Source organism: Physella acuta, unplaced genomic scaffold, assembly GCF_028476545.2.
Source record: "Physella acuta isolate Inbredline_101_S28 unplaced genomic scaffold, ASM2847654v3 ptg000636l, whole genome shotgun sequence".
In the NCBI taxonomy this organism is placed as follows: Eukaryota; Metazoa; Mollusca; class Gastropoda; family Physidae; genus Physella; species Physella acuta.
In genome coordinates, this window is record NW_026732155.1 from 318,959 (window position 1) to 334,774 (window position 15,816).

At 34.3% G+C, this 15,816-nt stretch overlaps 2 protein-coding genes across 7 annotated transcripts; one reads left to right on the top strand and one right to left on the bottom strand.

Moving 5' to 3' along the window:
• Positions 1-664: 664 nt before the first annotated feature.
• LOC131948280 (autophagy protein 5) lies at positions 665-7,371 on the bottom strand. 3 transcript variants are annotated; one of them, XM_059309821.1, is made up of 8 exons: positions 7,354-7,371; positions 5,530-5,642; positions 4,710-4,837; positions 3,417-3,495; positions 2,538-2,700; positions 2,051-2,142; positions 1,820-1,928; positions 665-986 (listed from the first exon to the last, which is right to left on the bottom strand). In XM_059309821.1, exons 2-8 carry the CDS (start codon positions 5,638-5,640, stop codon positions 844-846), a joined length of 825 nt encoding a protein of 274 aa, XP_059165804.1. In that variant the 5' UTR covers positions 5,641-5,642; positions 7,354-7,371; the 3' UTR covers positions 665-843. The 3 variants fall into 3 exon arrangements, with proteins under 3 accessions (XP_059165804.1, XP_059165802.1, XP_059165801.1); XM_059309819.1 differs by lacking the exon at positions 7,354-7,371 and adding an exon at positions 7,147-7,182; XM_059309818.1 differs by lacking the exon at positions 7,354-7,371 and adding an exon at positions 7,033-7,139.
• Positions 7,372-8,522: 1,151 nt separating this feature from the next.
• Positions 8,523-14,903, top strand: LOC131948290 (mitochondrial tRNA methylthiotransferase CDK5RAP1). Of its 4 annotated transcripts, none has more exons than XM_059309840.1 (14): positions 8,523-8,781; positions 9,150-9,450; positions 9,603-9,706; positions 9,825-9,957; positions 10,050-10,172; positions 10,630-10,711; positions 10,895-11,015; positions 12,817-12,916; positions 13,047-13,177; positions 13,314-13,467; positions 13,571-13,701; positions 14,124-14,273; positions 14,530-14,649; positions 14,735-14,903. In XM_059309840.1, the coding sequence occupies exons 1-14, from the start codon at positions 8,758-8,760 to the stop codon at positions 14,852-14,854; spliced, it is 1,794 nt and encodes a 597-aa protein (XP_059165823.1). In that variant the 5' UTR covers positions 8,523-8,757; the 3' UTR covers positions 14,855-14,903. The 4 variants fall into 4 exon arrangements, with proteins under 4 accessions (XP_059165823.1, XP_059165821.1, XP_059165822.1 ...); XM_059309838.1 differs by having other exon boundaries at positions 8,523-8,732; positions 8,858-9,450; XM_059309839.1 differs by having other exon boundaries at positions 8,523-8,732.
• The last annotated feature ends 913 nt before the right edge of the window (positions 14,904-15,816 follow it).

Genomic DNA, 15,816 nt, shown 5'->3' on the forward strand with positions numbered 1-15,816 from the left:
CACCTGACACCATCTGACATGACACCATCTGGCATGATACCATCTGACATGACACCATCTGACATGAACACCTGACACCATCTGACATGAACACCTGACACCATCTGATATAAACACCTGACACCATCTGACATGACACCATCTGACATGATACCATCTGACATGAACACCTGACACCATCTGACATGAACACCTGACACCATCTGACATGAACACCTGACACCATCTGATATGACACCATCTGACATGAACACCTGACACCATCTGACATGACACTATCTGACAAGAACACCTGACAACATCTGACATGACACCATCTGGAATGAACACCTGTGTTACATCCGGTAGCTTAACTCCCTGCCGCCCGTTGTTTCTAATCAATAATTTTATCTTAATGGCGCTATGCCACCTTTTTTTTTCACCTGGGCTACACAATAGTTAACAGGGTAGGTGGAGGGGGGGGGGGGCCTGGACAAAAGATAAATAAATCAATCTGAACACATGTTTGCATCGTTCAGATAGCAGTCTAGTTGTTTGATAAGGTCCAATATTCTAACCCAATTTAGACCAGTTTCTATAGGAAATGAATGGCCACTACCCCCATATCTGTCAATTCTGTTGTCCAGCAGGATAAACTCAACACAAAATCATGGCAAGAACATTGCAAGTATAAACTTTGGTTTATTATGATACAGACTAAAGTAGTTACATTGATTTGAGGGAAATAAAATGTTCATGTTTCATATAACAAATGTTCATCAATGTTTCATACACCCACCAGTATTTTTCTAAATTCTCTCATTCATTAAAACACAATCTGTCACACACTACATAGAAACATTACTAGCTCTCAATTTCTGTCCTTGAAACTAAAATCATATGGAGAAAGTTGTCTGGGTAACTCAGGTGTTCACTCATCCATGACACAGGTGTCTCCAGGGGGGGTTCAATGCCTTGAGTTATCACACGATAGTTGGAAATTTCTCCTGCAACAAGTTTTTTTTATTACAATCAGCCCATTACAATCACAGGTGGGAAGTACAGTAAAGAGTGGGAAGTACAGTCACAGGTGGGAAGTACAATTACAGGTGGGAAGTACAGTCATGGGTGGGAAGTACAGTCACAGGTGGGAAGTACTTTCACTGGTGGGTAGTACAGTCATGGGTGGGAAGTACAGTCATGGGTGGTAGGTACTGTCACAGATGGGTAGTATAGTCAAAGGTGGGAAGTGCAGTCACAGGTGGGAAGTGCAGTCATGGGTGGGAAGTACAGTCACAGGTGGGAAGTACTTTCACTGGTGGGTAGTACAGTCATGGGTGGGAAGTACAGTCATGGGTGGTAGGTACTGTCACAGATGGGTAGTATAGTCAAAGGTGGGAAGTGCAGTCACAGGTGGGAAGTGCAGTCATGGGTGGGAAGTACAGTCACTGGTGGGAAGTACAGTCATGGGTGGGAAGTAGTCATGGGTGGGAAGTACTGTCACAGGTGGGTAGTACTGTCACTGTTGGGAAGTACTGTCACAGGTGAGAAGTACAGTCAGAGGTGAGAAGTACTGTCAGAGGTGGGAAGTACAGGTAGTTTTAAACCTGGAGTTTTGTTGCAAACAGTGGTACAGAAATCAATTGTAAATTTAGTTTTCACAGTAACTGTACACAGAAAAAAAAGTCCTGTTTTTTAAATGGTTGTTTGATCTGAACTATAAGGGCCTTGGCACAATACAGTTTTAATTTTGATAAGCACAGTTTATTGAAACAGTCAACAACATGCATCATTTCATGTTATATGTTCTTGTTTAAAGCAAAACTAAAACAATTCTGACCTGATTCAACCAAGTCAGGCAAGGCAGACTTCAATAAACTATTGAGAGTCAGGAATTCACCGTTGTCATCTACAGGTTTAAATAGCTTTTGTATAGGGATCTTGTCCACCTTCAGATAAAAATCAAACAAAGTTACACACAATTTAATTTTTAAATCAAAGTTCTGTTTGAGAAAAATATTTTTGATTGTTTGAATAAAAAAGCATGGGCATCAGCGGCTGTCTGACTGACCTGGTATATTCTAAAAGGGACAGATTTGAAAGCATCTTCTCCACTGTTCTCCATTAGTTTCTTGTTGACAGACCAAAACTGATCAAATTTATCTACAGACATTAAAAAATATAAGCATCATAAAAATATCAGAAACAAAACAAAATGATTTTAACAAATTTTCCTTCCAATTATTTTTTTAGTGAAAGCAAAAATTACACTGTCAGAAATTAGCATATTTTTAAAAGGAATAGCTAGTAATCAATTTCATTCTTTTAATTAACTGGTAAGCTAAAACTATTTGAAAACAATTCAGTAGTTAAAATCTAGGAATGTGTTAACTAATTGAGCTAAAAATGAAGAACATATAAACTGTTTTCAATTTATGGCCTGCTTGTTGGTGTCTTTGAAGTTGTGTAAAATATTTACAATATGAAATGTCTACACATTTGTAAAGAAAAAACGTTGGGCATGAAAAGAAATAATTTATGAAGCAATAAAAGCAGACCATTCATCAATCCTGTCCACAAGGCTTTATGGTCTTTCTTCTGCATGCTATTTATAGCCTGCCCTCTGTGCTTGAGTGCATCAGCTTCTTTGACAACAGACATAAAGTGAGACTCCACAGCTTCTTTACCCAGACAGTGCAGTAACTCTTCCTCAGGGAAATTCTGGACAATCACAGCATTGGCTTTCATTCAATGGGCAGGAAATACATGCCAAAATACAACTCAAATAAAAGAAAATTTGGAAGGGAAAAACAAACAATTTTTGTCATAATATATTTGTATCTGTAAAAGCAATCAATTCAAACTAAATGCTATCTGTCAGGTGTGCTCATGTTAAATGCCCAATAAATAACACAAGTTGATCAGGACAAGGTCAGGCTGACATCCTTTTGATTAATTCGTTAACTTTAGTGTGTAATCATTAGCTAACAAGAAAATATCTTATTCAAATAAAATAATATAAACGATGCTCTTGTCATAAATAAGTTTTAAAACATTAAAACAGCATTGACACAGACTAAAAAATTCTCATTCAAGTCCTACAGTGTGTTTGACACTGCTTGGAGGAATGAAATCATTTGGTATGGATCACACTGTATCTAATATTTGAAAACTTTAGGTACAATTATTTTCTATGTTCACATGTAAAAAACTGCATGCACTATATATCTACTTAAGGTATTTTTTACATTTATTCAGACCTTGACAAGTTCAGGTGAAATATAGTGAAGTAAATGATATTCTGATAGTGTGATTGAAAGACTACTGTACATTTGGTCTTTTGTTAGCCTGTAAGTATTAGAGTTAATTTTTTTTTTAAAGTAACTAACAGAAAACTACAAAACTTAAATATGTAGCACAACAAATATAAACCATACCTTAAAGTGTACAGTAAGTTTCCATGGTAACTCATTTTGATTTCCATACAAATCAAACAATAAACCAATTGGATAGTGCCTGGAGGAAAATATTAAAATAAATAAAAATTACTAGCAATAAAAATCAACAAATATATAAAAATTGTATCCCTAGTAGCAGTACCACAAATCAACTCATAAAGTTTTTATAAAGTTTATTACGAAAACTCCAAAATATACGTCTGTAGCTATTAAAATGAATATCCATGAATCCATCTGTTATATTTTAACCAGCCTACAGATCTGGAGAAATATCAATTTGAAATTTTTGTTTAAATCTAGAGAAAAATTATGTACTTCTCTTGGTGAAACCAATAGATTTAAAGAATGAGAAAAATGTTGATGAAACCAATAAGGCAACAAAAGATTTGAAGAATGAGAAAACTTTTGATGAAACCAATATGGCAACAATAGATTTGAAGAAGGAAAAAACTTTTGATGAAACCAATATGGCAACAATAGATTTGAAGAATGAGAAAACTTTTGATGAAACCAATATGGCAACAATAGATTTTAAAGAATGAGAAAAGTCTACCACTTCTGCCAGGTCAATATCTAAATACCAAATGTAGCCATGTAAGGTAAGTCTAAAAACTTGGCAGGGCAATTACATTTAGGCATTTATTTAACATCATTATAACTAAACACATTGGTTAACAAATTTCTTGCAAACCTACACTACAGCATATACTTCAATAGCCTATAGCACATAAATCAGTAGCCTTCAGCATCTACTTTAGTAGTTTACACATCTACTTCAGTAGCTTACAGAATCTACTTCAGTAGTTTACACATCTACTTCAGTAGTTTTCACATCTACTTTAGTAGTTCACACATCTACTTCAGTAGCTTACAGAATCAGGAATGTACTCTGTATAGCCAGGCAAGAGTCAGACACTGGCCCCAGCCCACCCCACTCAGGGAAAAATTATATGGGACACCTGACAAACTGGAAACCACAGTCCGGTTTGTCCACGAAGTTGGACTTGTTGTCTGAATCCTCCACCATATTCAAAAATTAAGAACGAAGAAGAAGAAGAAGAAGCTTACAGAATCTACTTCAGTAGTTCACACATCTACTTCAGTAGCTTACAGAATCTACTTCAGTAGTTCACACATCTACTTCAGTAGTTTTCACATCTACTTCTGTAGTTTTCACATCTACTTAAGTAGTTTTCACATCTACTTCAGTAGCTTACAGAATCTAATTCAGTAGTTGGCCATCAAACTTAATTTATTTCTTAGTTCTCTCACCATTTCAAAGGTTGGCCATCATACTCCAGCCACATTTCTCCGTGGCTGTCAGGTTCGATGTACATGACCATGTACCTCAAGACTTTGTCTGTCACCAATGGGAAGTAGCTCAGTCTGGGCACCAATAGCTGTCAATACAAATGTCACATTTAGCCAAACTTTAGGGAGCTATACACATCCATATCATCAAATCAAAGATCTCAATACAAATGTCACATTTAGCCAAACTTTAGGGAGCTATACACATCAATGTCACCTAATCAAAGATGTCAATACAAATGTCAAGTGTAGACAAACTTTAAGAGCTATACACATCAATGTCACCTAATCAAAGATGTCAATACAAATGTCACATTTAGCCAAACTTTAGGAGCTATACACATCCATGTCACCTAATCAAAGATGTCAATACAAATGTCAAGTTTAGTGCTACAAGTAATTAAGTGAACTTTTGCTACCATTGTTTCCCACTTAACAAACCACAAAAGATAACCTTAAATCTGAAGTCACATTAAATTTGTTGTTCTGGTTTGCTTACATAATTCAAAGCATATCATTTAAATGACTCTGGATTGTAAATATAACACATCATTTTAGAGGTAACACAATGTGGATTTTTTTCTCAGACTGCTAATGTTAAAATATCATAGGCCAGGAGGGTGTGGGTAATACAACATAGGATTGTATCTACTTCAGAAACATACAATCATTTTAGATGAGGTAATGTAGCTCTTTGTGTTAGACATAGTAAGACAGCTATTGTGGTAATGTAGCACTATTCTATAAGTTAAACATGAAAAAGGTAGTTTTAAAAACTTACAAAAAAAGGGTCAGGCTGACCAACTGTGTAAACTTCCTCTTGGGCAAGTTGAAAACAAACTGGTATTTTTCCTTCCCACAATTCTCTTAGAATTTCTCTATCATCTGCCATGTCTGCTCACATGTAAAAAAAAAATTATTTACAACAAAAAATGTCAAACATACTGACATTTTTATACTTACTTAATAGGTTCAGATCTTGATATACTGATGCTTACACTACTATTTCTTTTACTTTTAATTTCATTTAAAACAGTTTGCCACTGTGGTTATATTAAGATTTTGCCAGTGCAATTTAATCAATTTGTCTAATTGATTTAGTTAGTGAAAAATAATATATATAAATGATATGGGAAGTATATAGTTTAAAATTTTAGCCTTTTTAAAATCCCTGATTTGGGACACGCTATCTGATATTAATTCTGTTAATTTTAAAATGGAAACTGGCAGTAGAATAGCATTGTGAACTCTAAATAGTTATATATAACTTTTAATTTAAAAATGACGTTTAGGCCCCAATTATTTTATTTAGCTGTAGAGTGCATAAGTAATAATTTACATAGCAAATACTTCAACCATTGAAATACTCTTTCTTATTAAAATAAAACACATTTTTTTTTAAAAAGCACTGCTCTCTTAATCTGTACTTCATTCTCTAGTCATGATCTTTCTTCTCCATTCTTAATGTTTTAGTGTTGGAAGGGATCGAGCTTTTGCCTACTCGACCACGCCTCCATCACAATTAAAGTGCCATTGACTCCGATTTCAGCCTGCTTTTCTTTTCGGATTTGCTTCCATAGCTTTTGTCCAACCAAGAACTAACTACAAGGCAGTAGTCGTTTGATTTTGGAGTTGTCTCTCCTAGAAGAGTGGCTGTCCCCAGCTAACGAGCCTCATCAGCCCGGGGGTTCGAACTCGAGACTTTTCGGTTTAGCAACCATGAGCTTTACCGACTTGACCACGCCGACCCCTGGCCTATGTCTAAATTAATAGTAAATTACTACTAGAATTTCAATCTATCTAAACTAATATTTATAGGCCGATTCTAGTCGGAATAAGATACGCATGCGATACGCATGCGCAATGGAGAGAAACTACGACTTGCCTTAGCGGCGATGTTTTCGATGGTACTGCGCATGCGTGTGCTTACAACCGCAGAACCCTAACACCAACCCTAATCCTATCCTTAACCCTAATCCTAGCCCTAATCCTATCCCTAACCCTAGCCCTAATCCTAACCCTAACCCTATCCCTAATCCTAACCCTCATTCTAGCCCTAACCCTAGCCATAAGTCACTGCGCAGAACTATCTTTTGCCGACTAAATGGAGACGTTGGGGAGAAAAATCTTCTTCCGAGTAGACACTTCGTACTAAATAATAATAATAAATAATTAAATATTAAGTTATTAACTAATAAACTAATAAATAAATAAATAGTAAATAGTAAATAATTCGGACCAGTAGCCTAAAATAATAAGTTGTTAGAAGCAATAAATCAATTACCAAAAAATAAATTGTTAAGATAACGTCAGGTCTTTGTATCTTTATTTCTTTATTTCTGCTTTTTAAAAGGAGGATTTTGAGTGAGTGAAAAATGAAAATATTATGGTTTCATACCGGAAGTTTATTTTTCTTCCTACGTTCTCACTAAACGTCGAAAATTAAGGAAAATTTGCCTACTGCGTCTAGATCAAGATCTTTAAAAAAAAAAAAAAAAAAAAAATGTATATATATATATATATATATATATATATATATATATATATATATATATATATATATATATATATATATATATATATATATATATATATATAGGCCTACCCTTTATGAGTTTTTAAATAATTGTTTTAACCAGTCAAATATTTATAAATGGATACAGTGATTTTTATAACCAAATGAGCTATTTGTGCTTCTTTTTTCCCCTTTATCGCTAATATATGTAGTACGAACAACACCGTTAAAAATGTAGGCCTCACATAATATATATATAATATATAATATATAATAGCCTAGAATCTAGATCTAGATCTATTTCGTATTTAGGCAGGCCTATACATTTCTGTTACAGGATAAATGAAGCTTTGTAATTCAGTATTTCATTTAAGTATTTCAGTGTTTTATTTAATGGGTGGACCTCATCAGGTAACCAGTCTCTGGGCCAACGTGAAGGGGTTGGTGCAGGTGCTTTTTTGGTATTACCCCCCCCCCCCCCTAAGTTCGAGAGATACCTACACGGATGAGTAGTGTTGCACTTAAGTCTAAACTCAGTTATTTTGTCATAAGGTAATTAAAGTTTCACTTAAACCTAGGAGTCAACATACAGTAAAACAAGTTTATTTTTTTTTAACCTTGCTGATCAAGTAAAATAATGAAGTTTATCAAATTTTTTTTTCAAACAGTGATTATTATTTATTGAAAATGAAATTTATTTCTTAAATATTATAATTGATTTTGAACACCATTAAGTAGGCGTTTTTACTGATCACTTTGTATGACAATTGTTAAAGTCTATAAAAAGATAACTGTCTGCTCAATTCAATTTCTTTAATTACTTTTTAATGCTAAAATGTATTGTTACATTTTGTGCCGTCATTTAAGGACAACCTCCAAGAATGTGACGTCATTTATAGATCCCCCTCCCCCTTATTAAATTAAGATTGATGCTATATATTATTTGTGGACTTAAATATCTATCCACTTTCGTCGACCACAGTGATTCTTCCAAACTTTTTTCTCCGAGGGGGGCGGCACTTGATATTTTCGAGGGGGGGGGGGGGCGAACAACATTTTCCGGGGGGGCGGACACTAATAAAAGTATATGTTTTCTATATAAATTCCATTTCGCTCGGGGGCGCGGTAGACTTTCTTCTGGGTGGGGGGGGGCGAAGAGATGCTTGCTGGAAGAAACTCTGGTCGACCATATTTTTACAATTTGTTGAATACGTTTCACAACTTTTATTATCTGGCATTATTTAGTACGTTCTAGTCTACTTCCGTCGCAGTTTCATTTTCGCTTTTGAAGCGTAGTTCAATGCCAAATTGTTTAGTTTGTAGACTAGATCTAGATCTAGAAGATCTGATTGCTTGACTAAATTTCTCACAGTGATACGATAGTTTTTAAAATGATGTGTTTGTGTACAAAAATAAACAGATTCCCTCATAATACCAAGTTGTTGGCAGCTTTCCACAACTATCCACAAGTAGAAAATCTAGGCCTAGATCTAGATGATTTTCTTAGTCGGGAAAATGGTGGTTTCAGTCTTTTTGTTGTAAATTCGTCAGTTAAAAAAAAATGTAATGAATTTTCATCTATGCCTTCCAAAAGCGACAAAAGACAATTAGATCTAGAGTCAAATATATTATATTCAAATAGATCTATGTCTACTGCAAATAGAATTAATTATAAAGCTCACTACTATTATTTGTTTAAAAAAAATGAATCACACTCAAAAATTCAAGGACAAAGATTAAGAATATTATCAGAAAGTATTAAAACTTTGAGTAGTAAAGATGTGCATCAACAAATTAAATTCGTTCTTCATCCTGATCCATTTCATGCGGGAATTATTAATAGTACTGCCCATAATTATAATCATTATATTTGTACCTCTGCCAAGAGTATTTGGAATTTCTCACAATTTAAACAAGATTCTCCTAAGAAGTTTCAATTACCAAAAATGCATAGGAGATTTAGTTCTAAAGCAAGTAATGATGATTCTAAAACTGAAATTCAAAATTCAGCAAGCCACAATAAAAGTTTAAAAGATAGGACTGCCAATTCTAGAATCCAACTGCAATCAGGTCCCTCTTTGTCTGATTTCTTACAACATCCTTATAAGTCAACTTCCATAGTACAGGATGAAAATGATGATACTTCATATTTTGATACTGAAATGTTTAATGGCAACAACAGATCAGGTAGCTTATACCTAAATAATAAATATTTTAGTTAGGCCTAATGAATTGGGACAGGGATTTTTTTCTCTTTACTTAAAAGTATTTATTAGGCCTGTTCTATACTACTATGTTCAGATAACTCAATTAACTCTGTTTAAATTTTACATTTTAAGTATTTATTGAAACCTATGGATGTCAAATGAATGTTAATGACACAGAAATAGCATGGGGCATATTGCAGAAGAATGGATTTAGCAAAGCATCGAATATAAATGAGGTAACAATAGCAATGGTAAATGTTTTGTTTTCCAACAAGTACCAAAAAAAGCATTAAGTTAACAATAAATAAAATTAAGAAAAGATGATTATGATATTTTTTACATTCTTTTTATCAGGCTGATGCAGTTTTGGTTGTTACCTGTGCTATAAGAGAAGGGGCTGAAGAAAAAATTTGGAGCCGTCTTCGCTTTTTACGAAGTATCAAATTAAGGAGAAGCAAAGACCACCCTCTTAAAATTGGAATCTTAGGTGCTGGTTACAAAAATGTCCATACAAGATTATTTAAAGACTTTTTTCAATCAAGTTGTATAGGCCTAAGTAAATGCTTTTATATTATTTAGGTTGCATGGCTGAGCGCTTAAAGCATAAAATTCTTGAGAGGGAGAAAATGGTAGATATTGTTTGTGGACCTGATGCATACAGAGATTTGCCTAGACTGCTAGCAATTTCAGATGCAGCTGCAGGTATATTTTTAAATACTTATTCTTTCTAATACTCTTTTAACTGTACAAATCTTTTTTTTAATACCCTTTAAAACCTTTTGGTCCATGGGGGAAGGTGAAGTAAGCTTTGGCTTTTTCTTTTACCTCGGACGGTGTGGTCAGCAATATGCCGAGCCGCCTTTACTTTTCCTGACAAAATTCAGGTACGCATCGGCCTTGGGTGGACATAGGAACATTATAGGGGTTAGCAGTTGAACAAGCTACCATTTGAATACACTGTCCTTACAAATCTATGATTTTTCTTAACTTTCATTTAGATGTGTAGCTACCTTGCAAATATTATTTTTATAACAACTAAAAGAAAAATCCTTAATTTAATTAGTTCTCCATATTAAACTGCTTCTTAAATGTGTTTTTTTTTTACTTTAATTTAAAAAGCTTTAACATTCTGCAATAAAATGTATTGTTTTTCATCTAGTTAATGTACAACTGTCATTGGAAGAAACCTATGCAGATGTTATTCCTGTTCGTCATAATCCTAATAGTCCTTCAGCATTTGTGTAAGTGAGCAATTATTGTCATTATTAAATCTTACTGTGAATGGTATTCTACACTTATTTATTATGTATTGAAAGTAACATCAGTAAATTCTTGTTTTGTTTCATCAGTATCCAAGTATTTATTTTTTTTTAATTTATTGCAATATTTAGAATTGTTTTTTTTTAATAATTTTATATTTTTAGATCAATAATGAGAGGCTGTGACAACATGTGCACATATTGCATTGTACCATTTACTCGGGGACGTGAGAGAAGCAGGCCTTTCTCCTCCATACTCAATGAGATACAAATTTTATCAGATCAGGTAAGTTTCTTTTTAAATCATTAAATTCATTTTTCACTTATTGCTTCCCTAGAATAAGACTGTTTTAACTTCATTTTTCATTTTTTTTAATGATTAGTGCTATTGTGTTCTTGATCTACCAAAGTAACATGGTAAAAAAATGATTGTATCTGTTACCATTATTGCGCAATAATGTCATGCCACTTTGTTCTTACTCAAAAACCACGATTCAGTTCAGAGTTCTAACTCCAGCCAGTTAAAAAGCATTATTAGGTTACATGCAGTATGGCAGCTTATTTGTTCAGCATATGATATATGCTGATGTGTGGGTTTGTTATCTTAAATTTGTCAATTATCGGAAGTAAATGTAAATGTGTCTTTTATGTAAGGGCTGTACACAAATAATAGCTTTAGAATTCCAAGAACATTGTGAAGTGTGTAACTGAGATAACTAAAAGGTAAGAATACTGTTTTATTTTCCATGAAGAGATTGCTGGCACAAGTGGTAATAGTTAAATCTGTGTTCTTGTACAGATACAGCAAAAAATTGTTTTAAATAGGCCGAACATAAAAACAATTATTTTCTCTTTGAACTCATGCGTTCCATACTATAAGAATACAATTATGCCATCTGCCAGAAGGGCACCATGATGTTTGTCAGCTTGGCTAAAAATTTATTTAAGTCTCAGGGCACAGCTGCATACTCAAAGTTGCTACTAGGCATAGCATTGTAATCCTTTTGATATATGCATAGCTATTGTAAGATGTTGAACAGATTATTTGAAATTTGAGCTTAAATTTTCAAAATAGTGTCACAGAAAACAAACTTTCCATAGAACATTTGTTTTTCTTAAGTCAAGCATTTGATTTACAAGTAGGAATCATCAGCTGGCGTCATTCTGTACAGTACTGAACATCCATGAACTAAGATACACCTCTACAGTGTATATCTGTCGATATTGTATTGAAAAAAAATTTTATAACAGTAAAATGTGTTCATCTCTCAAATATGTTCAACTTTTACTTATTTAACTATTGCGTGGGTGTGCAAAATCATATTATTATGATATTTCTGTTATTATAATTTTTTATTAATATGATCCAAGCGCAGGCATTGTTTACATTTAATTATCTCAGTTTTAGAAAACAAGGTCACGTGTCTAGGAATATAGAATTTGTAAATCCTAATATATTTTGTCAGATTTTATTTTTGTCTTTTATGCATTACTACACCTTTCATCCGATCACCATAAAACTTTGGAAAGTTGTTGAGGATACTCCTGGGGAGTGTGGCGCACCGGGTTATCCAGTGAGCGCTATGGCACCTACGTTAATCTTAAACAACGCGATAGACTATGGATAACATGGGGCATTTAGTAGTTCACTAATTTGAATCAGACATATTCGCCGGTGCCTGACAGGTTGCAATGGACCAGAGGTTGCCCAGAGCTATCCCGTTAGTGCTATGATGCATACGTTTGTTTAAAAGATTGTGATAGAATGTGGATAAGAAGTAGTATTATAGTTGTTCATTAAACTGAATCAGGGCTTCTGACAGCGCCCCGGCAGAGTACAATTTGCCCCGGGCTATCCTGGGACTTTTTTAACCACACGGCAACGCGCAGGGACGGGCATGCTAGTATAGAATAAAAATGTTACTTTAAAACTGTTTATCCTAAATTCAAAGAAGTGGAGTTAAAAATTTCTTGTTCTTAGAAAGTTCTATAGATTTTTTATTTACATTTAGTAGCCCCCATTTATCATGATTTTTATTAACTTTTACACTGAATGCAAATTAGAATATGACTTGAATATATTTCAGGGGGTAAAGGATGTGACTTTGCTGGGCCAGAATGTGAATAGTTACAGGGATATGTCTGTTGCTGCTGATGATGAAGACTCTGTGATGCAACTTAGTGCTGGTTGGTATTTACCTTTATGGTTATACTACTAGTTAGTTAGTTTTGACACAAAGATTTTTATATGAAAGTGTTAACAATAATTTAAAGAAAATATAGCTAAATCATTGCAGATATCTGTTTCATGTTTCAGGTTTTAAAACTGTCTATAAACCAAAATCTGGTGGCTACACATTCTCGAAGTTATTGAAATCTGTAGCAGAAATAAATCCAGAAATGAGAATCAGATTTACCTCCCCACATCCAAAAGATTTTCCAGATAATGTAAATATTTGACCTAGTTCATTTGTTTTTATAATGGTCTTTTCAGGTTTGATATGCACCTGCTTTTAATTGTATTACCTCAAACAGTGGGGTTTTTTTTTATACTCATCCTTTGTTTTCTAAATGTTTGATATAGGTGCTGCATACAATACTTGCGTACCCTAATGTTTGTAAACAAATCCATCTACCTGCACAAAGTGGCAACTCTGACATTTTAGCAGCTATGGGGAGAGGCTACACCAGAGAGGCGTACATAGATTTGGTGAACTACATCAGGAAAATTATTCCAGGTGCAGATTTTGTGTGCATAATTGATTGAATTTCTGAATAAACCGATGCTTTTCTCTTTGTGATATTCAAAACCACTCTAGTAAAGCATTGTTTTTCTACCAGATGTTGCTCTCTCAAGTGATTTCATCTCTGGTTTCTGTGGGGAAACAGAGAAAGCTCATGAAGATACTCTCTCCTTAATGGACATTGTTAGATACAACACAGCTTTCTGTTTCCCTTACAGCATGAGACAGGTTAGTACCATTTTTTTAAAAATACCACATAATTCACCATGTGACCTTATTTGTTTGCAGCTTATAAGGTGCCACTGAATTCTCATGTCTTAGGATATCTGGGCTAGTCAGAGTATGTGATATATTCATGTCTATATTGATTTAAGTGTATCAAGTTTTTGTGTTCAAATTTCTAGAATTTTAGTTTCTGGTCTATTGTGTTTATATGTCCATGCCATACAGTGCTGCGTACTAACTATGAACTGGGATGTTCTACACAAGTGATTTAGTTATTTACATAATGCTGCTTCGTTAGATAAATCGCCCAACCAAGAGCTGATCATTGATTATGATTGTATTATAAAGCATTTTTATTAAATACATAAATATTATTTTGGTAAAACTAAATAGCCACAATATTCTAAATAATTTTTACCATCTAGAAAACTAGAGCACACCACAGATTGGATGATAATGTTCCAAAAGAAGTAAAAAATAGGCGCCACATGGAACTTCATGACCGGTATCGTATGCACGCAGAGGCATTGCATCTGTCTCAGGTTGGTCAGCAGCACCTAGTACTTGTAGAAGGGGTAAGTAAAATATTTTTCACATTTTTTGGGTCTATTTATGAATACTATCTCATATATGCAACTTTATGTTACACTTTTAATTTCCTTTTTCCTTTTCTGTAAACACTGCTGAATTTTTCTTTTTTCACTGTATTGTTTTTTGTTGAAGAAAATAAATAAAAAAGTTATTAATTAATATTTATAGCAGTTTACTGAGAATGTGTTTATTTCTTAAAATATAATTTTGAAAAAATGGTCAGCAAATGTTCTCTTACAGGAAAGTAAACGCTCACCTGAGTATTTTGCTGGCCGTAATGATGCAAACACAAAGGTTATATTTCCTGAAGTACTAGAAGATGGGTCAAAGGCAAATTCAGGAGACTACATTGTAGTAGAAGTAAGTACTTCTATTGCAATTCTGATTATAAATACATTTCATCCATTTTGAGTCTTTTACTTAGTCTTCTCTATCTGTGTTCCAGATTACTTCAGGAACTTCCCTCAGTCTTAAAGGCAAATCTCTCTATAAAACAACTTTACAAGACTTCTCACAGAACCAAGGTTCCTGTAATAACAAGAAACAGAAGGAAACTACAGTCTAAACATAATCACGGCAAATGTTTAGAAAGATTAAAGTGTGATCATATGTAATTGGTTTTTTACAAGTTTTTTCTCAAATCTTGTAACTCAGTTTTGACTCTTTTCTTTACACTTTTCAAATAAAAGTACCTCAAGTAGCAGCCTAGGAATATCTCACCTAAAGATTTCTATATTCAATAGCAATTGATGTTCACAAACCTGAGAGCTGAGCTAATGTGGGACAGATAGTACAATCTGGGTTCGTAAATCACAAGCTACTGATCAGATTTAAAGCAAATTTCTTTGTCATTACCTCCATCAAAACTTAAGCCACTGAGATTGGATTTAGGTGGACCTGACATGGACTCAGTGGTGTAGCTACCATAAAGCTAGCGTAAGCAAGGCATAGGGGTCCAAGGCGTATTGGGGCCCTTTTCCCTCTTTAAAAAAAATCAACTATTACATTGGAATTTTAATATTTGCTTTATACAAATAAACTAGCATGCCAGTTGCCGCGGGGTTTAAAAAAGTCCCAGGATAGCCTGGGGCAAATCATACCCTGCTGGGCCGTGGTCAGACACCTGATTCACTTCAGTGAACGACTATAATACTGCTTATTATCCATATTCTATCACAATCTTTAAAGCGCTTCCGGGGCGGCAAAAAGCAACTTGTTGGGTGCCGGCGAACACTTCTGATTCAATTTAGTGAACGACTAAATGCCCCATCTTATTCATAATCCATCGCACTATTTAAAACTAACCTAGGTGCCATAGCGCTCACAGGATAACCCGGGGTGCCAAATCACACCCAGCTGGTGCACCGCCTGTGCGAAATTGAAAAAAAAAATTCTGAGAAACCTCCCCAGGAGTATTCTCAACAGCTTCCCAAAGTCAAACCGCAATTGACTTTTATTTTTATATACCGTATATAGAGAAAAAACAAATTGCGGCATGTCACCCCTGCGAATATCAAACCTCCCCAT